The sequence below is a fragment of the Dermacentor andersoni genome, chromosome 8 (assembly GCF_023375885.2).
Source record: "Dermacentor andersoni chromosome 8, qqDerAnde1_hic_scaffold, whole genome shotgun sequence".
Taxonomy (NCBI): Eukaryota; Metazoa; Arthropoda; class Arachnida; order Ixodida; family Ixodidae; genus Dermacentor; species Dermacentor andersoni.
The window spans coordinates 101314149-101337824 of record NC_092821.1 but is presented as its reverse complement, the minus strand read 5'-3'; the positions used below and the strand labels follow the sequence as shown (position 1 = coordinate 101337824).

General features: G+C 46.0%; 1 protein-coding gene across 2 annotated transcripts in view; it reads right to left on the bottom strand.

The window, feature by feature from the left end:
• Positions 1 to 23676, bottom strand: part of LOC129384356 (uncharacterized) — a 121823-nt gene that overhangs the window by 55020 nt on the left and 43127 nt on the right. For both annotated transcript variants that reach the window (XM_055069738.1, XM_055069739.1), the window contains exons 4-5: positions 19098 to 19228; positions 9613 to 9764 (exon numbers count right to left, since the gene is read on the bottom strand). In XM_055069738.1, coding sequence (XP_054925713.1) covers positions 9613 to 9764; positions 19098 to 19228 — 283 coding nt within the window. The remainder of the gene's footprint in view (positions 1 to 9612; positions 9765 to 19097; positions 19229 to 23676) is intronic.

The following is a 23676-nucleotide window of genomic DNA, read 5'->3' as shown; positions in this document are numbered from 1 at the left end:
GGAGAGTTAAGGAGAATACCTTAGTAACTTGTGATTAACTGATGATATTGCCTTGCTTAGTAACTCAGGGGACGAATTGCAATGCACGCTCACTAACCTGGAGTGGCAAAGCAGAGGGTGGGTCTAAAATTTAATCTGCAGAAAACTAAAGTAATGTTTAACAGTCTCGCAAGAAAACAGCTGTTTACGATACGTAGCGAGGCACTGGAAGTGGTAATGGAATACACCTACTAAAGACAGGTAGTGACCGCGGATCCGGATCATGAGACTGAAATAATCGGAAGAATAAGAATGGCCTGGTGTGCGTTTGGCAGGCATTCTCAGATCATGAACAGCAGGTTGTCATTATCCCTCAAGAGAGAAGCGCACAATAGCTGTGTCTTACGAGTACTCACGTATCCCCAGGGTAGAAACCTGGAGGCTTACGAAAAGGGTTCTACTTAAATTGGGCACGACGCAACGAGCTATGGGAAGAAGAATGATGGGTATAACATGAAGGGATAAGAAAAGAGCAGATTGGGTGTGGGAACGAACGCGAGGCAATTACATCTTAGTTGAAATCAAGAAAACTAAATGGGCATGGGCAGGGTATGTAATGAGCAGGGAAGATAGCCGATGGCAATGAAGGCTTACGGACTAGATTCCAAGGAAAAGCCTAGCAGGGGCGGCAGAAAGTTAGGTGGGTGGATAAGATTAAGAACTTTGCAGGGACAACATGGCCACAATTAGTACTTGACCGGGATAGTTAGAGAAGTATGGGAGAGGTCTTCGCCCAGCAGTGGGCGTAGCCAGGCTGCTGATGATGATGATGCACTATTTACGCCCGAAGTAAGGCAACGTGACACCAGTGTCAAGTCTAGGCAGTTGCTCTACTTTGTTCCCCTTTGAAATATTTGCCTTCCATTAGTTAAAAGACACAGGTTGTGGCCTAGTGCAAAGGATATGAGTGACCTGCCCCGTGAATTGATACTGGTGCTTCCCTATATCTGATGGTGAGCGTTGAAGTCCCGTGTTATTATCCAAGGACCTATAGTAGCAGCCATATCATCTTAGTCTTTTGCAACCAAATGCACTTGTTTGGGAAAGTAAATGCAATGACAATGCGGATGCCAATAAGTGCAAAAAGCGGCTTACTCTTTTTCATAGTAACAAGGACGTGTTGGTTGTATTCGCCTGGTGATCCAGGTGTTGTGAAATACGCAAGAACCTTGCGAATATAAACCAGAACCAAACTATTCATAGCAGATGTGGGTGGAACAAAATGTTCGTATCTTGATAGTTTTATGGTACGTAATAAGTACGGTTCACACATGACCAGTATAACAAAATGGTTATCAAACACGAACTTCCGGAACCCCAAGGGCGCGTCATCAAGCCTCTCGCATTCCGTTGGAATATGAAGACACTTCTGACATCATCCCGGGACGATTGCTGCTCTTGTCTACTATTCATTTGCTTGCTGTGTAGGTTGGAAGGGACTGGACTTCTGAAGACTTTGGAGAACTGGACAGATGGGATCCTGCACTATTGTTGTTCTGCATGAAGAACAAGAATAGCACACACCAGAGAGCTGAGCATGACAACAATTTGTTGAGCATGTTCCGTCAATTGCTTCGGAAGAGACGAAGTGTGCTTTGCTTTAGAAGTGTGATCTTGCTCAGCAGGTGCATATAGCGTGGGAAGTTCAAACCAAGCATCACCTACCACGCTGATCATAGCTCCTTTGTCCTTCGAGCCAACTGCTTTGGGCCTAGGCTACACAGGGGTGGTGACGTGGGGCGTGGCTCGCGTGGAACACAAGCTTTGCAGGTTTTTGAACGGATTTGGCGCGTGATTGTTTTTGATCGCGTCATAGTCTGCGAGCATAGTTGCTAGCCACTTCCCTCGAACTTCTGCAGAGCGCCTTAACAGCAGCAACAATTACAACGGCTGGAGACCATCCGATCGGGACATATATTATCAGCGACACGCTTTGGGCGCATATTCGCCACATTTCACGGATGCAATAATATTATCTCGCTTACCTGTCAGAACTAAGGCCACAGGCGTCATTCTCCGAAGTAGTAAGCACTCATCGTGCCTCCCTATTGTAGGGCTTCACTACCTCGAGACTTTCAGCGTCAGCTTTATGGTGTTTACAACAACCCGAAGGGCGCCTTTCCCTTCTAAAAGTAAGCAAGAAGACTGTCCTGCCTACATAGACCTCGAAACCAGCAACTCTGGATTTCTTTCATACTTTCTAATTTGACCGAATCCACATATACACGGATAGATCGTCCACTCACACCAGCTCGACCGGCGCGGTGATCATCTCAACGCGCCAAGTGAGCCTCAGGTACAAGATTTCTTCAGAGATTGTTGGCCTCCGAGGCAAAGTTGATTACATTATTAATCAATCAGCAAATTGGTGCGCTATATTATGTGACACATAGGGGGCCCTACCATGCTTTTTGCCAACTATTTGTCGTGGCTCCAGTGAACAACTGTCGTCGGAGATATTGGAAACGCCCCATCATATTGCCACCTGGTCACCAGGTGCGGCGAGCGGGAGCCAGCATTCAGAAAAGGAAAGAAGAGCCTGTTTTGAGGCCGGCCATCTTCTCGGCTAGGGCTTGTCTCTGCCGGTGCAGTACTTCTAGTCATAAACACCTTGTGTTGCACGTGATAAACTAGTGGAGTGGTGGGGTTGTCCCAGCCAATGTCCCACACGCCTTCTGGTAGTCCTCTACCTGCAGTTACAACACCTGTTTACCGTGCCAGCCGAAGAATCCGAGGATTGCTCCCCGAGCGTAGACCTCTCCCTAAGACGACGCCAGCGACACACCGAAGTGGTATGGAAGGCGATACGACTGCTGTTTACTATACGCTGCAGAAAGTGCCGAAATTCTTCCATCGTTCCCTCCGTTCCCTCCTCGAGGACGTCGACGACTGGTTGAGTCAGTTCGAACACTTCGCTGGTTTCAATAAATTTACCGATGTGACCAAGCTGAAGAATGTGTACTTTAGCCTGGAGGATGGCACCCGTACCTGGTACGAGAGCCGTAAAACCTCCTCACTACAAAGCGGATTTTGTCGTCACCTGCGGGGGAGTTATGCCAATGCTGATCGCTGTGAACGAGCGAAGCGGGCCATTCAGTCGTGCATGCAAATGCGGAATGAAGGCGTAATGATGTACGTTTGGACATGACGCGCCTCTTTCGCCAAGCTGACCCGGACATCGCAGAAGATAGGAAGCTCCGGCACCTAATGCGAAGGGTTAAGGAGCAGCGTTTCGCTGGCCTCGTCCGCAGCCACCAGAATACCAGGCAACGGCAACGGAAAACGTGCTTCAGCAGTGGCGAGCTGTGTGTGGCCGGCAAATAACTGTTGTCGCGTCATCGATGGGTCACATAGGAGCTGCAGGAAGTAGCATCAACATCGACTCTGTCTACGACTTATTCCAATCAGTGGGGTGCCACGATCTACAAAAGATCAACTACCCGCTTGATCCTACTGCGGAATCCATATCCGACTTCATCAGGAATGAGGTACAGCATGCTCTGCAAGCCCTACTCGCCAGTGACGCCACACCATCTGTACCTATGGAGCTCAAGGGCGCATCATACGCGGATGCTGCGACTCGCTATTTGGTCATTCCAGTGACGCAGGTGCGCCACGCGTCCCTCCTCGGAAGCAGTCGCCCGGTAAAAGAAATGTGCGGTGCAGTTCGGTCTCGCGGTTGTCATGGGCGCACCGAAGAGGAAAAAGCGAACAGTAATCGCATGTGCAGCGGACGGCAGTGCTCAACAGTGCCGAGTTCTGCTCAAGGAAGTAACAAATTTTAAAGGACATACCGAGTTACGAAGTAACAACAAGAAACGGAAGCGGAAAAACATGAAATCCGTTCAGGCACACGTACTTTGTCCCTAGTCGAACAGCTACGCTAACATTCAGTTTATTTGCTGCGCCATACGCTGTTCGAAGCTCTAGACGAGCGTGATGACCTGTGTACCTTAAGAGTTTTGTAAATTGTTGTATTCTGCAGCCGTCTTTGTTCTAATTTGCATTTATAAGCGCACTAAAGTTTGGTTCTTACTGCACAACACTGATTTGTTGAAAACAGGAGCGCTTGAAAAATATCTTTACAGAGCATGTATGCTCACCTACTTCGACGTTCACGCAGTGCGCCGGGTCCTTGACTGCGCTCCTCTGCAGGCAGAGCGATTCGACGCTGACCTCGGTGTCTGCAATGGACTTGATGCCGCAGGATATGATGTGACCGACAGTGAACGTAGTTTCGCCTTCATTTACACAACTTTGCGTTGTTTTAGTGAGATAAAGTATGATTGGCAGCGAAACTAGAGGGTCTGACGTGCTTGGCTGCTCGAGATTTCCGCGCTTGCGAGATCGCCTTATGACCAACTCGGCAGCCATTTTGACCTACCGTCGCGCCACCTATATTCACTTGGATGACCGAATACTCCTGCAACACCGCGCTTCGTGCACCCCACGCCTCATGATACGCTTCCATCAGTGTAACCGATCGAGCATTTGCAGAATCGGCAGCCGCTTCAAAGGAAATCGGATGTCTGGCGCGCTACCGATAGGCGACCGCTGAGCTACCACTGTGGCGAAGGCGGACATGAATACCGTGAATGCCGTATTGCTGCCTGAGAATTCCGGGTTTTCCCGTCAACCCGCGAAAGGCTGAAATTTGGCGAAAGACCAAGAGCGATTGAAGAATACCTGTCTGAGCAGCGAACGCTACTGCCCTTGTGGCGGCAGTCACCATCACCTTCTCCTAGACGGTTTTTCCCGAATTCCCGGAGCTCCCCAGTGATGGCGCAGAGGCGGTCGCCAAGCCCTAGACGCGAAATGTATAAACAACGACCTTCGGGCCCAAGGTCGCTGTCGTTGTAAGAGGTCGCTGTCGTTCCGGTGTAACAGTACGGCTGGCGTAAGTTATCGTGCGTTCTGTGCCCTCTTGATATTGGACTAGTATGGCGCCGCGACCTACGTTGCTGGCGTTCATATCAATTTCAATATCAACGTACTAATCAAAGTGAATGAAAATTGGCTGTGTCTGCAAACGCTCCCGTAGCTCTGTGAAATCCACGTCCTGCTCTTCATTCCAGACGAATGGTTCATGTTCTCGTGTGAGCGTAGTCAGACCTTCGGCAATCATAGAAAAATCGCCGATGAAGCGCGATAATACGCGCTAGGCCTCAGAAAGCGAGGGAATGCTTTCTTGTCTCGGGGAACAGGAAACGATGCCACGGCAGTGATCTCGTCAAAGTCAGGCCGAACGCCATCAGCGCTGACATGGCCGAGAAGCGTAAGTACTTTTTAACCGAAGTGGCATTCTTCTGGTTCAGCGTGAGGTTAGCGACGCTGAGCGCTTCCAGCACAGTCTTCAGACGATGCAGATGTTCCTCAAAGGTGACCAAAACACGATGAGGTCTTGAAGATAAACCACGCAAGTATGCCAATTCAGACCGGTGAAAACAGTGTTCATCATTCTCTGGAATACGGTAGGTGCAGAGCACGGGCCGAAGGGGGTGCACTATGAATTCATGCAGATCTTCCGGTGTAACGACTGCAGTTCGCTCGCGATCCCATTCATGAAATTCAATCTGACAGAATCTAGCCGCTTAGCGTTCTGCTGTCAGCGCATAAACGTAACGTTCCGTCTTCTTCATGAGGACTACCGGCTACGACCAGGCACCAGGGGACGACACTCTTCTGGCTTGACACGACGAGCCCACCTCTCGTCTCTTAAGTGGCTTACGCACCCTCGCCAGAGTACTACTGGCCCAAACTTTCTGCATCTGTAAAGCACTACATAAAAAGTTGTCGTTAATTACAATGCCTTAAATTCCCGCAACTGAAGCCCGTAGGGCTTCTGCAACCGGTGGTCTCATCTACACTGAAAATATATTTACACCGTTAAGAGTGTTTTGTCGCACTTATAACACGCTTACCGTTAGGGCCTTAAAAAAATTATAGAGGCCTTCAACGGAGCTCTAACTAGACGCGCGATGACAAAAGACGTAGTTCAAAACTACGGGCTCATTCTTACAGCCTTGTGCGCACAGAAATACCAGACAAGAAAGTTTTGTCTTTCCCTGTGAAATTGATGAGGATGAGTTACTGGATTTTATTTGCTAAGGGGGTGTCAACAACAAAGAATACAATGAGTTATCCTCATCATCGCCATGTGAAGCGTATTTTTTCTTCCATCCCGCATAATTATGACTCACCAGACAACATAGCAGCAAAGCGGATCCATGGAGCATCTATAATATTGGTGCAGTGAGCTCTGATAGCATGACACATCGCAAACTTGAATACCTCCTGCCCTAAGTATTCGCTGTAACAAGTATGTGCTTTCCGAGCCGTTTTTCTTTCTTCTGGACGACCTCTTCTTTTGTCCTTTAAATTCACTGAGATCCTTTCATTTCGTTTTCGAAGCACCTCATGTCGTCCACAGTATTCTATCCCAGCACTGAGTAATGGGGCGCAGTCTGGGCCGATTTTCTTGCGCAGTTTTCCCGTATCTAGAAGACAGTTTTCCATTTAATCGTTTTTCTAGGCTTTGTATTATATCTTGGTTTCGCAATGCAATAGGTACGCTGAAGCGTGCTTGAACATCAACACCTGCCAGTCAATAAGAGGGCACATTGTCAGTGAAAGTGGGACCCGATTGAGAGACTATCATTTGCGGGGCCCTGACACGTAAGCATAAGCGCACGTAAACATAAGCACTTTGACGAAGGGGCAATTTGGTCCAGCAAGTAGTGACAGTGACCAGCTATGCTTCCGATTCAGAGGCATCAAGGAACAGTAGTCCACTAGTGTGACCGCCCTCGAGTGCGCTTTTCCCCAGGAAGAAGGGAGTGAATGAGTGAGTAAAACTTTGCTGAATATAAATAAAGTAATGCACTATGGTTGGGGCCTGCATTTTAGGGCACCACTGGCACGGTCCAGTGAGCCACTCGTGCCAGCGGAAGACGGGATTTCGTTCAGGATTTGTTCCACGTGCAGAGGAAAAATGCTTCGATTGCTGGGATAATCATCGTCGATGGTTTCCTGCCGCAATTTTTTTCCTTGTTGTAGCTTTCATTCATTGCAGTTTTCTTTGTAGCAGCATTTCCTTTTTTACTAGTGGTGTTAGGAAGCGACAGCGTTGTGGTTAACATTATGCTTTTAGGGCAATTAGCCCAATTTTACTACTCTAGGCGTTTTGAGCCAATCTATTCTCTTAGGGTAGCCCGCGTGCCTAACTAGTCTACCAGCTTGAACCACTAGGTCTCCCCTAGTCGTTGTGATGCCTTCCTGGTCTTTCCATTATCAACATTAGAACGTCGTCATTTGATTCGCGTCATGCTGTCGTCGTAAAGCCTTGGACCATTAGTATGTTATCGTGCTCATTCCTTTGTCCTCATGACGTTCTCTTGCCGTCGTCACCATACCGCCGCCTTCATACAGATAGCGTCAAGCATCCGTGGTCATACGTCGTCATGATACTGTCGGGGTCCTTGTATTGATCGTCATTCCAATTTTGTCATCCGACGCTTGTCACGCCATCGCCATCACACAATCATCCTGATGTGTTCATTGTCTTACTGACGTCGTGATGCCATCGCCGCCGTCCTGTCGTCGTCATTTTTACTTCTTTATCCGACTATCGACATGCCATGTCGTCACTACGTTGTCGGCACACAGTCATCAACATTCCATTGTTATACTATTGTCACCATGCTGTCCTCATAACAGTCACCTTACTGTAGTCAAGACTTCGTCAGCGTCATACCATGGTTGTCGTGCCGCCACGGTCATTTCGTCTTGATAATTCCAACGACGTCATTTTATCCCAATTAAGACGTAATCAAGCTACCATCCTTCAGTAGTGATTATGCTACCGTTCTTAAGCCTTTATCGTTATAAGTGGTTGTCAAACAGTCGTCATCATGAATTAGTTGTCCCACTTTCGTAGCCAGGTCATCTAAATCGATCCATATTCGTCGTTCCAGTTTCACCCGGCTGTCATCAGTCGAGGTCTTCACGCCTTTTCCATCGGAATATTGCCGTCGCGCCGTCGCCTTCATACGCCGGTGGCCAGTCAATTGTCATGAAATCGTTGTCCTTATATCATCGTCATTAGGTCAGTATCGTCAAGTCTTTGTTTTCATGCGGTCGTCTTTCCATCAATTACATCACTTCTTTATCGTCATGCAGTAGTTGTCATGCCCTAAAGCTCATGTCAAACATACATTGGACAGAAGTCGCTATGCCACCGTAACCGTTCTATTGCAGTCAATATATTTTGTCAATGTGGATCATGTCATGCCTTCATCGTTAGGCCATCGCAGTCACACAGTCGTCGTAACCCCAATGTTTTCATGCCGTCGCCATGGCTTCGTCGTCATTACACCTTCGCGGATATTTAAGAATACTCATGGTAATGTTGTGATGCGGTCGTGCTCATATCATGTTTGTTTCATCTAACTAATTTTTTCTTTGTCCATGGTCATTGTCACGTTATCGCGGTTCTGCTGTCATGTCGATGCGCTAGAAAGTGCCAGCAAAATAGGCCAACACTGGAGATAATATATATCGAATATAGCCACAGCCACGAAAGTATTAGGACGACCACTACAGATTCTAATATACATGTCTTTAGCAATGCAATGTGGCACTACATTGTCTGAGTGTTAATCGCATCACCGTCGAAACTCTTGTGAGGCGGGTTCCCGCAAAATTTACTTTCCTGGCTGCTTTTCGCGCACTGTTAGAGCAATATTTTGAAAAGTGAGAATTTTATAGAGCTGTTCGTAATATTCTCACGCTCTTGAAGTAGTCGTTTGCTGTTTGCATGACTTTGGCAATGTATGCTTTAGCATTTCTTCTGTACTTTTGTGTTGTACTATCTGCCCACTTCGGCCTTAGCTACCAAGGGTAGGCGGCAGTGTATCACAAATAAATGAATAAATAAATAAATAAATAAATAATTTGATTAATAAATATATATCAGCGATTGAGCGATTGTGAGGTTTAATATTGTCCAATACAAGAGGTGTGCGCTTCTTGGTCAAAGGCACATCTCACTAAGATGTAGACGGTAGTTAGAAAATGCATTATGAGGATTTTCAATAAAATAAGATGTTTCTGCAGATGGCGTTAAATCTTAGCTGAAGAGAACAAGATATCTTTTGAGTTGCGCTCATTGATACTAGGGGGCATAAGATAAATACGTGCAACAAAGCTGCGCCACATGCTCGGTCAGCCCAGTTCTAGTCGTGTGGGTCTTCTGTTCACGTGGTTTGCTTTAAGTTGAGCCACCTAGAAATTATCTTCAAGATGACAATTAGAAGTGTAGGAGGCATGTTAAAGTATAGATAGATTGGAATAACGCAAGAATTGACCACCGTTTTATAAACGTGTCTCGTTAAGTCATCAATCAATCAACTTTTGTTTTTCTCCATTTTTATGCTACGTCAGCAATGTCTTTGATTTCCCGTTAAAGGGGTAGAAAATAAGGTAATGCTCATCATTCCTTCCCTGTCCGTTTCCTTCGCGGGGTGGAAAATTTTACTGGACAGGTACTGTAAGACAGTTCGAGTGTATACTCACGATGAAGGTACGCATTTGTAGCACGTCAAAGTGCGTTCAACGTCGTGGTCTCCACTTGCTCCATATGCAGACTTGAGGCAGACACAATCATCAATTTTCCCCGCATCTTCAGAAAGCCTCACAAGAAATATATCCCTCGGACTTTTAATAAACTGCATAAATAAAAGACCAAAACTAAAAAGATCAATGGTGGTTCATGGTACAAATCTATTACACGTGATATTTTAGAACGTCTTCGCAAACAAAATGTCGAAGTGGCCGCACGGCTAGGAAAAAGTTTTTCGAAATGCTGTTACACACGTTTCATTTGTTACAAATTAATTGCAATACAGAAAGAGGTGCCAAAATAAAGCTTTGTGGAGGACCTCCTGTTAAAGTATGTATAAAATATTACACAATGAGGAGTTCAGCTAACCCTCAAAGCATCAGAAGTATACAAATCAACATATTACAAGCAAGAAAATGCATATCAGGTAGTTTATGATTACACAGGAATAAAAAAATATATCGTTTGTGAATTAGACATGCGAGTACAATCAATTTAAAGTAATTATACACATAATGGTTTTATCAAAGTATCTGTATATCCCAGCCACTAAATATATAGGATGATTATACATGAACAGTAATTTGCTAATCATCATCAGACAGAGTTATACAATTATTACTATTTAAATACGGAAATCTAAGTTGTCAGCAAGAACTGCTGACAACTTTTCGGGCTAGCATGCATGTCTCTAGCCACTCATCTATCTCAACGATCATCCAAAACATTCTGGCTAGCAGCTTTTTAACTCGGGAGCATCTCAATCCAGATTTAATTGTGTAGTGTCATACACCCGAATTTTTCGTAATAGATGTAATATACTTTGTGTTCGGCGCATTGAAGCCTTCACCGCGATATTTTATAAACTACTTCAAATGAATGGTCTCTACTGAGAGCCCTGCAGGAGATGGTTGTATCCCATATGCAATCTACAATTCTAATGTGCATATATCTCTCACCTAGCCTACAGAGTGTTAGCCAACGTGGTCTTGACAGTGGATCTACAACATTGCTTACACCATACCCGTTGACATACTCTAGCTTTCGCGTGTTGGATCTGGAGGATAATCCCACCGCTGTCCCCCAGTTATTGGATCTTGCCGTTGAGTGCGGGAGTTGGCCGATGTTGAGGAGTATTTTGAGATGAAAACTGGAGGTTTAGGTACATTATTTACAGTAAAAACCTGAAGTCAATAACTGTCACAAAGTCACTGATGGCCGGCAGCAAATCCGACGCCGCGGCCCGTGGCAAGAAGCCCGAAAGATATGAATGAGGGAAGGCTCCTCTCGTCTCCCTGTCTCTGGGTTCTAACCCCTTCGGTGTCTCGAGGTCACGTCCTTTTCGGCCAATCGTTGAGTCCACTCAGGTGTTGTCATTTTCCTCCAATGGTAGGCGCCCAGGCGAGTGCGGTCACATTCGGTGGTCGGGGGGTTGCTCTAAGGGCTCCAGCGTAGGATGGGTGACTTGCCACCAGCGTTGCCTCGCGGCTTGCAAGCGCCGTCACAATAGGCAGATGGGGCTTCCGAGGGCTTCACGGTGACTTACAGCCGTCGCTCCCTCGGATCTTGCAAGCGCCGTCACAATAGGCCGATGGGGGTTCCGAGGGCTTCACGGTGACTTCTGCCGTCGTTCTCTCCGGGTTTGCAAGCGCTCATCGGGGGCAGACGGGTTGTTTTCGAGCGACCTTTCAGAGCTGCAAAGCAGCTTTGCTCGGGGCACAGGTTACCTGGAATCGTGCCAGGCTCCCGGTACACTTTCGGGAGGAGTCAAACGGTAGGGAATAGCTCTATTTGCGGCGCACGAGGGGGGGGGACGCCAACTGGTCTGGGCGTGCTGCGCCTCGGGAACGTGGTAGATGCGCTTCTGCGCAATTTAATTAGGTGCAACGGTGATTCGATGTGGTCTGGTGAACTGGAAGGATGCCAGGGATAGCTCCCGTATCTAACAGCTCCTCCTCACCCCGGAAGTTTCTAATCGCTGGTGAACTCAATCGCTGGCGAAGAGGAACGCTGATAGAACATGTAGGGTCCTGGTGACGAGCCTCGTGTCACGAACTTCGGGATCCCAGGCCCTGGAGAACGTCCGTCAAACAAACAAAACAACACAGCGCTGCAGCAAATGCCAGGGCAGGCTCTTCACCCCTGAATCGCCATGTTATTACTATGTAGAAATGAACCCTGGTTTTCTTTTTGTTTCCCCAACTTTGATAAAGCAGTTCCAACCACCTTTTTAAACTGCGTTCAATATCTCCTCGAATGCCGACAAGGCTAGAGTGATACTGTCGTTTCAAAACAAAGGGGGAAATGTTAAACAATTAATGAAAACAACCGAGCCTAACTTAGGCGGCCTAGCTTCATGTACAGCCTGTTCTTACCCTATCGCAGTGGCGTACTTATCGCACGTACTGGTGCCACTGAACAGTCTGGTCAACTGGGACTCCTTCGTCCTCTCCCCTACCTACGTGTAGATTAGGAGGCGGGCAACCCAGCTCGGTGGAATAATAAAGTTTTCAATCAATCAATCAATGGTCAACTGAACAGGTACGTAATCACAATCGCGCTAGCTATGTGGTCACTATTCAGAACGCGTACTTGCGTCGTAGGCACACGTTTCATTACGCTTAGTCACGTTTCTTCCTTTAGTCCCTACAGGACACATACCTTAAACGAACAATTAAATTTGCGTAACTTAAGCACTCCGTAGAACCTTTTAAAATGCGTCTTCTAATAACTAGTTTCACGCATGCTTATTAGAGAAGTCAGAACGCGGCCGTTCTCAACACACACGAGCGACCCAGTCATAAACAATCTGTTTCATTTCGTCCGCACAGGACACGCGCTAATGGAAACTAAGAACGCTTCTCAGTGCAAATTAGGCACTTACTGAAAACCTAAGCTCTTAACCATAGAGATTTCGTAAACACTTTTAAAATTAAAGAACGTTAACTAATGAACACGCGTGTTATCGTAGGCCTCTCACCGATAACCTTGACGCTTCAGGTTACTTGCGGACAAAAAAAAGCCTATCTACGCATTAATGAACTCTTCACGAAATTAAAGGTTTACATAAAACGCCTCTTTCAAATCTCCGGGCCTTTCAAACAAAAACATAAACAAAGCTCATGCCCTACATATTGAAAGAAACTCAGTCTTTAATCGCGAATATATTCCTATGCTCAAAAATAAAACAAAAGAACACGTTTTACTTCTACGGAAGCTTTCGTGGTTTCCCGTTCCACACGTTTACGACGGACTCATACTTTTGAGCTGTACTCGATGTGGTTGCGGTTCGAAAGGTATTCTGGCTACCCAGGAACAACAAAAGGACCGACATCCTTTCAGCTTCTTCAAGACATTGCAGTGTCTTACCAATTTGCGCGTGGCGCCAGGCGTTCATCACGAACTCTACTGACCGCGTCACGACTCCCTATCACCTCGTCTCCTTTTGCCACCTTGCGCTCCTTCACACTACATGCAGCACTCCGAAAAGAACGACGGAACGACGAGGAACTTAGCTGCCCCGCGCCTTTTGTCCGCGTCCGCGCAGAACATGCTTCTCGGTCTTTTTTTGACTGGTGGCTAAAACGTGCTTGATGCGCACATGTCGTCAACCACGACCGCGCCTTTCTTTTCTTCGCGTCCTGCCTTTTTGCGTCTGTCGCCGTCGTAGGCTGCGCTACAATATTAACCGCATTCCGAACTTTACGGTGCTTCTTTCTAAGGCGCTTTTTCCTCGCACTCCCTTTCATGCCGCCTTCTCGTGCCTCAAGCTCACCGGTACACATATTGTCGGCTTCGATCGCTCTCCTACCCGCACAGTCTGAGTGAATTTTCTTTAGATCAACTCTCTTTTTGCCTCGAGTGGCGGACAGCTCAACCGACTCTGGAACAATGCAGCAGGTTTTACTCGAGGTATGCAACTCGACCTCCTTGCGAACTGCCCTCAACTGCACTGCCCAGCTCACGCTGTGCATCGGCACACAATTTGTCGGTCTCGATCGCTGTCTCACGCGCACAGTCCGAATGATTCCTAACTAAATCATCCTTCTCTGGCTACCTAGACTGGCGGATAGTTGCACTGATCTCTGAAGCATGCAGTTGTCTTCCCTTGAGCTACGCGGCTCGCAATCCATCGGACTGCCCTCATCTACATCGTCCAGCTGCCACTTCACTTCGGCACACAAATCTGACTGGACATGGGTGCTCGCGCCTGTCAGGTCAGCAGTACTCTGTGCTTCGTTAACTACCTCGTTAACATTACATGCGACGGACACGCGTGGTGACTGTGCCAATTAATTCCTATATGGCCTAGCTGCCTCTACAGTGCTGTGTTGGCAAGGAAGGGTGATTTGTCAGGCAACGTCGGGTCCTCTCAAGGGCGGTGGCGCAAACGTCCACGGCCACGTCACGTGACGTGACACGACGCGAAAAGAAACTAAGACTTCATTGGGGTCGACGCTTGTCCCCTTAACCTTCTGCATGATTTGAATGAAAACGAATGTAAAAAAAATAAGCAAGTTGTTTTTCATTCACTTTCATTTCCTATAAATTATTATTTCTGAATTAATTCAGTAAGTATAAGTAATCTTCCTTATGTTGTCCTTGGTGTCAATGTTTGTTGGCTTCTTATGATATGCTTAGTAAAAACTGGGCATTCAGTTAACCCCCCTTCTTCTCGATGAAGGCTTTATGAAACACGTGACGCCATTATGTGTTAGTGACGCCAATGGGCGAAAATCAATGTTCAACGTCCACCCACCGTAGCTCGGGGTGGCGCTGGCTAGCACTCCTGTGGCTACATCTAGTAAATGTAAATACCGGAGTTGGTGGACGAATTTATCGCCATAGCCGTAGCACAGTTGGTAGTGCAACGCATTGTAATACGGAGGTTGTGGGCTCGGCTCCCACCAGCAACACGTTACCTTTTTATCCCACTTTGATTTTCATTTCTTTTATTATTTGCTACATTCCAAATTCAACCACAGTAATGCTCCCCGATGCTTTCCTCAGCTTCATTGTCTGTTGGCTATATGTGGTCATGATTAACAACGTCTCAAGTCATTCCAAAATGCGACAGAAAGCAATCATCATTATTATGACCTTTCCCATCTATTCCGGTAAACTGTTACAGCGCAGTGCAACTAGAGCTAATTCAGCTGTAGTGTTAACCTGAGGTAAAAAGGCATACACTGGGACCAGCTCCTCATTGCGTTTCATAAGGCAAATGTAGCTATCAATGCCTTGAAACTGGCTTCACTCTTTGGTAGCACCTTCGCAGATCTTCTGTTTCGTGCATCTATGCAAGAGCTGCCCTCTGTCCTCAGTGACTGACGTGCATTTCAGGAAGATGTGCACAACGTAAGAACGAGTGCGATGACAAGAAACATCAATTGCCTTTCTGCAAGCGAAACACGCAACACATCTGACTGAATTGCGATGCTTCCGCCTGCGAGAGTAGTTGGTCTTCGCCCTTGCTCCTTTTTAGTTGTGCAACCCTGCTCCACTCATTAGGCCACAAATAAAATAAGGTCACTTATATTTAGCTGTCAGGTCGACAAGAGAAAATTTCATTGACGATTAGCAACAATTGAGGTGAGTGTTCTCGAAACCATCTGAGCACATGACTGAGTTGATTAGCTGGATGACTTGGTGAAATTGAAACAATACTAATGTAAAAACTACCATTTCCATGCAGGTAATGATGCACAATATTTAACAGTTGCCTACTAAAGCCTAGCATTATTTGGCTCGGCTGCTACTGCACTTTTCCTTACCTGTTTAGCTAGCTCATGCATATCTACGCATCGCTTTTCTGGATCGAGAGGACGCTTGCGTATCAGTCGATGAGTCTCAAATTATTTGTACCATTTTTTTTGCCTCTCATGCCTATTCTGATTAGACTGTTATTACGTTCTAAGCTCAATGTAATTGCGCGCAGTCACTGGATTACAAACTTATTTTGCATAGTTCTGCGCAATTTTTAATTCGGAATCAGACAAATTGCAATTTTTTGAACCGAAGGCTGGGAACCTGCTGTTCCTTCGCTTTAAATGCCTCGTCGTTCGTGAGCCGCTATAGCTGCTTGGTCTTCATCTCCGGCGTTTCCTTCCTTTCTTTTCTGCCCTCGTTACCCGCCGTGGTTGCTCAGCGGCTGTGGTATTGGGCTGCTGAGCACAAGGTCACGGAATTGAATCCCGGCCACGGCGGCCGCATTGCGATTAGTGCGAAATGCGAAAACACCGGTGTACTTATAGTTAAGCGCACGTTTAGGAACCCCAAGTGGTCAAAATTTTGGGAGTGTTCCACTACGGCGTGCCTCATAATCGGAAAGTGGTTTTGGCACGTAAAATGCCGTAATTGATTTTTTCTGTGCTCGTTCGAGTGTACAGAGCACTAGGGGTCAATGGGCGCAGCGACGGGAAAGTGACCACTGTTTGGCTTTTTCCACTTTTTTTTAACACGACCAACCATTTACTATTGCACTATTATAACGATTAAATTTGTTAACTCGACCAAATATGCATTTATTTTGCAGAAGTAAGCCGAAGAATGATTACGCACTAAAGGGTGCCCAATATTGCGACAGGGATAAACAGCGCTAGCGGAGAGGCAAGTAGTTCAGACCAGCCAGAATGTTTTATTGCAATATCAATTAGATGAACTCTCCAGGCGCTTTTCTGAGCGGTCTTGGCGTCGCCGTGAGGTTCCGTATAAAGTCCAAATGCGATAATACCGTGGCCACACGCCATGCTGTAGTGCGAGTGAAAGCTTGTGATGGTAAGCTCGGGAACGCGACTTAATTTCACGTGCGCGGGCGAGGAAGGCGTCCTTTGAACCGCACATTTTCCTGTCGCACGCGAGGCACGTGGATGAGGCGAGGGAGAAAGAGGGGCGAGGCGGTCTTCAGCGGCTGTTGTTTACGGCGCAGCTATGTGGGCACCATAGCTTAAAAACAATTTGCCATAGGGCCAAAGTGCGCACCAACGCAGGCCTTATCTTCAAAGCGATGTGCGATGTTTGCAGAGTCCGCGTAGTGCTAGTAGCTTTGCATGTGCTGTGCTTTCGACGTTTCGTCCACGTTCAAGCGAGAGATGTACGAAGGTCAATTATGTCGCTGCTGCTACCGCTATTCCTAAATCCAGCATTCTGACAGCGAGCTTTCGCGCTCTGTGAGGGAGATGTGTTCATGTTTTTTGTGCACGCGTGGCACCATGCGCGTTAACTAAGTTAAAACACGTAGGCGGGCTAGACGGTTTGAAACCATGCTAGAACATGTAAGCGCGACTGAACGAGGACGTAGAAACAGACACACAGAGACAGCGCTGTCGCTGTGTGTCTGTTTCTATCTTCGTCCTCGTTCAGTAGCGCTTACAACATATATTGTTAATTTAGTTAGTAAGCGATCGTTTACAAGATTATACTGCCGATGAAACTGCTATCCTTACTTCGTATTGCTATATACTAATTTCCTATCGCAATCATTCTCTTGCCTATCGGGTGAAACTCCGACGTTTTTTTTTTCTATTTTTCTTGCCAACGCTACCAACCATATACTATTACGCTGTTATAACATTACATCTGTCAACTTGGCCAGTTATACATTTATTTTGCAGATGTAAGGCGCCACAACACGGTCATATTTTCTCAATAAACAATGTATAAATCATATATTGATTGATTGAATAAATGATTTATTTATTTATTTATTTATTCATTTACTTATTTATTTATTGAGAGGGCTATTATAGAGCTGTTTAAGGGTTGCTACCGCTTAAATTCCTGCAATTTTCCATTAGGTTGCTGTCCTTCGCAAACGCTGAGGTTCAGTATTCACAGTCCACCGCTCCAAGAACACTCACGAAACGTGGTAATGCGTGCATGAGGCCTCAGATTCAGGCTGAAATTACGCAACATAGCACCGACATTTTTCTGTCTACGGTCACTATTGCTTCGACCTGTCCCATTTTTTTTTTGTTTTTCTTTTATAGGAGACGGCATGTTGAAATGTGTAAGATAGTAACTGTTTGCGAATACTCATGTATACCATGAGTCGCACGTGGTCGCTAAATCAGCTGCTTTTATGGTGTAAATGATTTCCTGCTGTAAGACATCATGCCCCACCATCGCTCTGACACCTTGACAGCTATTTTGTCTGGCCGTGTGCCACTAATAAATAGATTACTACTTCCTTTCATCTCCATACTGACCTTCTTTCTTGACTGACGTGCCCTCCCTCTACGTTTCCTACGCACAGCGATTTGGAGACTGTTCTTCCTGCCTTCATTATTGCATACAATTCATGACCTCTTAAACAGCCGGCTACTACCCTTTAATTTTTTAGAGGGAAGGAACTACCTTTTGCCTGCTTTTCTCTGATCCAGCGTTAAGCACTTGTTACAATTTTGGTCTCATCACGTATGCGGCATCACGTGCATGGTAGACTGTGACTGGCTCTCTTGGTCGCAGGTCACAAAAACGCCCGTCAGCCGAGAAATACCCTCATTCCTGCAGGCTCTATCACCTTGCCCCTCTCCCAACTCGTCTTGTCGGTATCTGCGAAGAGCTTCTGTCACTTTATGCAGCCGTTTCTTGCGTCTTGCGCCACTAACTACGATCACCTAAGAAGTAGCTGAAACGACACACAAGCCTCTGACTGTCACATAAGGAAGTGAAAGGGAGTCCGCTTTCCGCATAACACATTTCCACTGTGACACACCGCCTCTACCAAAGTAAGAACCAAAGCGGGGACAAGGATGTCGGTGCAACTGAGCCCTCGAACCTCTCTGAAAGCGCTCTTTCTATGCTCCGCAGAATAAGTGCGAGTGGCTGCCAGCCATTGCTCTTAAAAGCTTTGCTAATAAAATAATTAAAGTGATCATGAGCTAAACGAGAACGCGGTAAAAGCGGGAACCAACGTTTCTGCAGCTGAAATTGTCGCTTTTACCTTGTTCTCGTTTTTCTCGCCGTCTAGAATATCCATCTGCCGCCCTCCCCGTGTTTTAAGGTGATCATGTATTCACATATTTTCATAAAGCTTTCGCTGCCTTTTGTAGAATGTAGAAGGTGCAGTTGTGATAACTTTTTATAAGAGCTCAATCACCTAAATACACAATAACATAAATTGCATACATCTTTTTTGTAGACTCCGCAATAGTTCTTATAACCAGAATAAATCGCTAGAAAATGGTAAAGTAGTTTGTAAGAATTCCGTTTACACTATAAAGACTGCCCAAGGAAGTTTCAAGGCAGGACAGCCATCTACATAGCTGTACTTGTGAAACGCCCATGTCAATATATAGATCGTAGGGTCGGTTAACGCTGTTTACGAAGTTGTGTGTCCGTCCTAATTTAGTAGGCCACAGCATAGACAGAACTGCAATGGGAACCGATGATATTTCTTAATCACCATAAGTGGTAGCTATATGAAGCCTTTGCTCACCTGTAAAACTTTCTGACCAACTTTGTTAAGTTTGCTGCCTGTTCCTTGGCTAGCCGAGCCGTCTTGTTTATTTCCGGAATCTCCTTTATTTGCGAAAACGCCTGGCAGTTTAAGTTCGTACAGACCAACTTCTGTAATAAAATACAATGTTAGCGCTTTATTGACACATCGTTGTCTACGGGCAAAACGGAAACAAAAGCTTTTTGCTGGTGAATTTCGCTTCTGAGTACCATGTCTAACTGAATGCCTAGAACCAACACTGAATAATGGACAGCAAGCGCCATTTCTTCTTTTAGAGAAGTAACCAGTTACGGCGATAATCGCGCGCTATCTTTGTAAACATGATCAAACGAGAAAGCCTTAGGCAACATACCCGCCTGCCTTAATATCACACGCGTGTGGTAACCTAAATGCAATATACGCATTGGCTTCACATCCCACGAGAACTGCATGTACACGTTCTGTACAAAGCCATAGGTGACATGAATTTAAACTAGCCTCCGGGGTTTCCATGGAAAGAAATGCATTTAAGTCTTCCACGTGCCTATTGCCCAAGAGTTTTAAATTTCTTTTCTTTCAGTTGATAATCCTTATTCTCGGAGAATTTTGCACATTATGATGGTGGGCGCGGCGGCTGTGCAGCTACAATGTCCCCTAACCCACTGCTCTTCGCAATACAGGTGCTTATACTGATGCTTGTTCGTTCTGCGGCCGTCATCACTTCATCGTGCATGTCAGTTGCGTGCGCCTCATGGTCCCACGCAAACGATGGCCCTATGGTAATTACAACGCATCATCGTCTAAGCACTACCAACGTAGAAGGATCGACATTTGGGCGAGTTGGTACAGGTTGAACATCTTGAAGGGGCAGCGCAATAACACGAAGACAGAAGGCCGGAACACAGCGCTGTCTTGTGTGTTCCTGCCTTCTGTCTTCGTCTTATTGTGCTGCCCCTTCAAGATGTTCACTATCAACGTCGCAACTATGCAGACCGTACCACCTCCGCTATCCCTCGTCCTCGGTCTAGCCTGTCAAGCACCAGAAGCATCTACAGTCGCTTTCCTGGCATTCAGAAGTCACGATATCCGTGCGAATCGTTTCGTGGGCTCGGTGGCTGTACCACTACAATGTCCACTAAACCACTGCTCTTCGCCATGCAAGTTGGTCCGTCACGCAGTTTATTTGCTAAAATTGCTGTCTTACTATATTACTGTTTTACTATATTACTCCACAGTTGGTACAACTGTGGAGGCCTCAGTGTTTGTTTTATAAGGCTTGTGAGTCCTTTCCTGTTGCGCGCTTCCTGCTGCTGCAATCAGGCTATATCGAGCTGAATCGCGGTCGTGAAACCACGGCAGTTCTAGCAGAACTAAATAAATTATGTGGTGCACAGTCCAAACGTCTCTCCGTAGTCCAAAATCTGAAAAATCAGCTCCTAGCAGCCAATAACACACTGGACGAGCTCGGTGAATGTTTAACTACCGTTGAAACAAACTGCCAGAAAATCGAGCCCTTGAGGCAGTAGGTCGGAACCGCGGAAACCGACACGGCTGAAACGGTCCGTCGGGTTTATAAACTCGAATCTCACGTTGATGATGCCGATAACGGCTCTCGACGCAATATCTTCATCTTTAAGGGATTAGCGATACTAACAATTCTGAATAAGCTTCTCAGTCAAAACAACTGGCCATTCGGCTGCGTTCTCACAACTTGAATTTCTCCCTAAATCCAAAAGAAATCTAGCGAGCGTTTAGCTTCTGTTGATACGCTGGTAGTCGTAACCGCCCAATCATTGTCCAACTTTCCTATTTTAAAGCAAACTAAGCCATCTTGTCGTATGGCGGTAACCTTGAAAAGCACTTCTTTCAGCATGGGTGAGGATTTTTCTAAACAAGTACAAAGCACGCAAATACATCTGCTCGCCTATGAAAGAAAGCTATCAGTTCCTTTTTCTCTTCGCTTCAAAACATAATTCATAGGTCTCAAGCGCGATATATTGTGAAATAAATAAATAAATATTGGATGAAACAGTGAAATCTCAGAGAATTTAAGCTGCCGTGCTGTCATAAGCCATCATCTCGGCGTACTTTGCCTCCCATCCGAGCGCCTTTTTCAATCTCTGTTATTTTTAGTAACCTAACAAGCTTTCTTCCGAAAAGGGCACGAATATCAGATCTTGTATCTTCCTCTGGCAGTGACCTACTTTAGTAACTGAGACATGGTTTACAAATGATATCACATACAGCTTAGTTCTGAGAGAACCGCTGAACTTTGATGTTTTCCGTAAAGATAAGCAGGCACTCGGTTGCGGTGGCGTTCTTATCGCAGTAAAGAAACAGCTAATGTTCTTCACCGCTCATGAGTCCACTAACCTAGAAATTCTTCGCTCATTTCTCGTGCTAAACCGCAGGAACTTGTTATCGGTGCCTGCTATCATCCTCCAACCAGCAATCGTGACTATAGCACAATAGCACATACATCCATTTAATAAAAAAAAATCCCGAATGCTAGAGTCTTGCTTTTTGCTGACTTCAATTACCCATATGTCAACTGGTCAAATTATTCTAGCACAGTTATGAGCAGCACAGGAGCTAACGAATCTTAGATATGTGCCTAAATTTAACCTCTACCCGATGACAACAGACGTAACGCGAATAACTCACGGCACTAATAACATTCTTGACCATACATTAACTACTCGTCTTCTTTCACGGCTGGCTGCGTTACCGCTCATCATTCCAGCGTAGATTTTAAGTTTTCCGTCGTTTAAGGGGGTAGCAGCGTTTACAGGGGTATGAGCCATTCATTGTCTTACGTGACGCGCCAGATTTCATTTTGAAGCAATTTAGTTTTAAGAATAGATTTTTTTCTGCTGTCACTGTACGCAAAATGGGAAGCTAATCTGCAAAACAACAGCAAAACACCAGACAAGATTCTTCACAACGGTTTGAAACCGTCTTCAAACGAATTTCGACAGCGCTTTCGGCGACATTCTCTAGGCATTAGGAGACTCCTTTTCTTGACGGGGTATCTTGCGAGGTTTGTAAAGCCGGATTTAGACCGTGTGTGAAATCGATTCAAAATGGACATTAACCTAGATATAAGACGTTTTTTACAGTATAAGCTTGCATCCTGGGTCACATTTTACACGTTTTTATTCTCTCGGATCAACGGTGAAAAAAAATACGTAGTCCTTTTGTGCTGCCTGGGTGTCATCGACCAAGGTGCGGCCTTCACAGCAGAACTCACGTAGTATATTCAACGCTTGAGCCACACGACCCTTAGGCGCACCACAGCATACCATCCCCAGACGAACGGCCTCACAGAGCGTTTAAACAAAACCCTCGCCTACATGCTCACCAAGTACGTTGAATTCGGACACAAGACATGACACGAAGTCCTTCCATATGTGACGTTCGCGTAGAAAACCGCAACCCAGAAGACAACGCTGATGACGTCGTTGGAGCTTGTCTTCGGCCGCCAAGTCCCCTCCATGCTCGATGCAGTGTTGCTTCACGTTGAGGACGACCACATCCATGCAGACGTTGTCGGCTTCCTTCAACGCGCCGAGGAAGACTTCCAGTCGTCCGTATACGTAATAAAGAGCAGCAGCACGCCGACTCCCGACTCTGCAACATACGACAACGAGACAAAATTCGCTCACCCAGTTGACCACGTTATGATGTGGATACCGATTCGTCGCCGCGGGCTTAGTGAGAAGCTTCTGTGCCGTTACTTAGGGCCATACAAGCTAACTCGACGACATGGACCGCTTGTCTACGAGGTTGTACCCTATAGAGTTACACAGCCGCAATGACATTACGCGCGACCTGAAGTAGCCCACGTCGTTGCGCCTCAAGAACTTTTCTGAACCTTAGCAGAATAACGGACATTTTTGTTTTATTGTAGGCTTACAAATTTCTTGTTTCGCTCCCCTTTATTTCCACCATCGGGACGATACCTTTTCTCAAAGGAAGGAGGAGGGGGGTACAATGCCACGTGCTCTTATTTCTGTTTTACCGTTCGCATGCGTGATCACATTTCTGTCTTCACGTAGCGACAGGCGAGGCATAGCCACACACGTCTCGATCATGGACAAGTCCCATCTAAATAGGACGCGAAGCATGGAATGAGAAGCGTGCCAAAACTTATCGCCAGAAATATAAGCTAGTGGTGCACGATTGAAGAGCAACTAGGTGAGGGGGGAACAAACACTGAAACTAGAAAAATTGTGTAAATATATTTTAGAAAAAATTCAATCACAATTCTGCCATATAAGTAAGTGTTCTGTTTGGAATATTTTTTTCTATACTGAAACAACAAATCTTGATTGTTTTATTTTACAACCAATCGGTTCGTCCTTCGTGACCCTTACCAACGAGTGATTTTGGCGCAAGAAATAGCTGGCCTGTGCAAGGCAGTTGTTATACTTGCGGAATGAGGAGGCTCACTTGAACACGGTGATTTTGTCCGAGTTTATTATTTCCTTGCGCGTTTGTTCAAATTTTGTCATGAACTTCCCTTCCAATTTTACGGGACCTAGCGCACGGCATGTATAAATGAAAAGTGTGAGTTAAG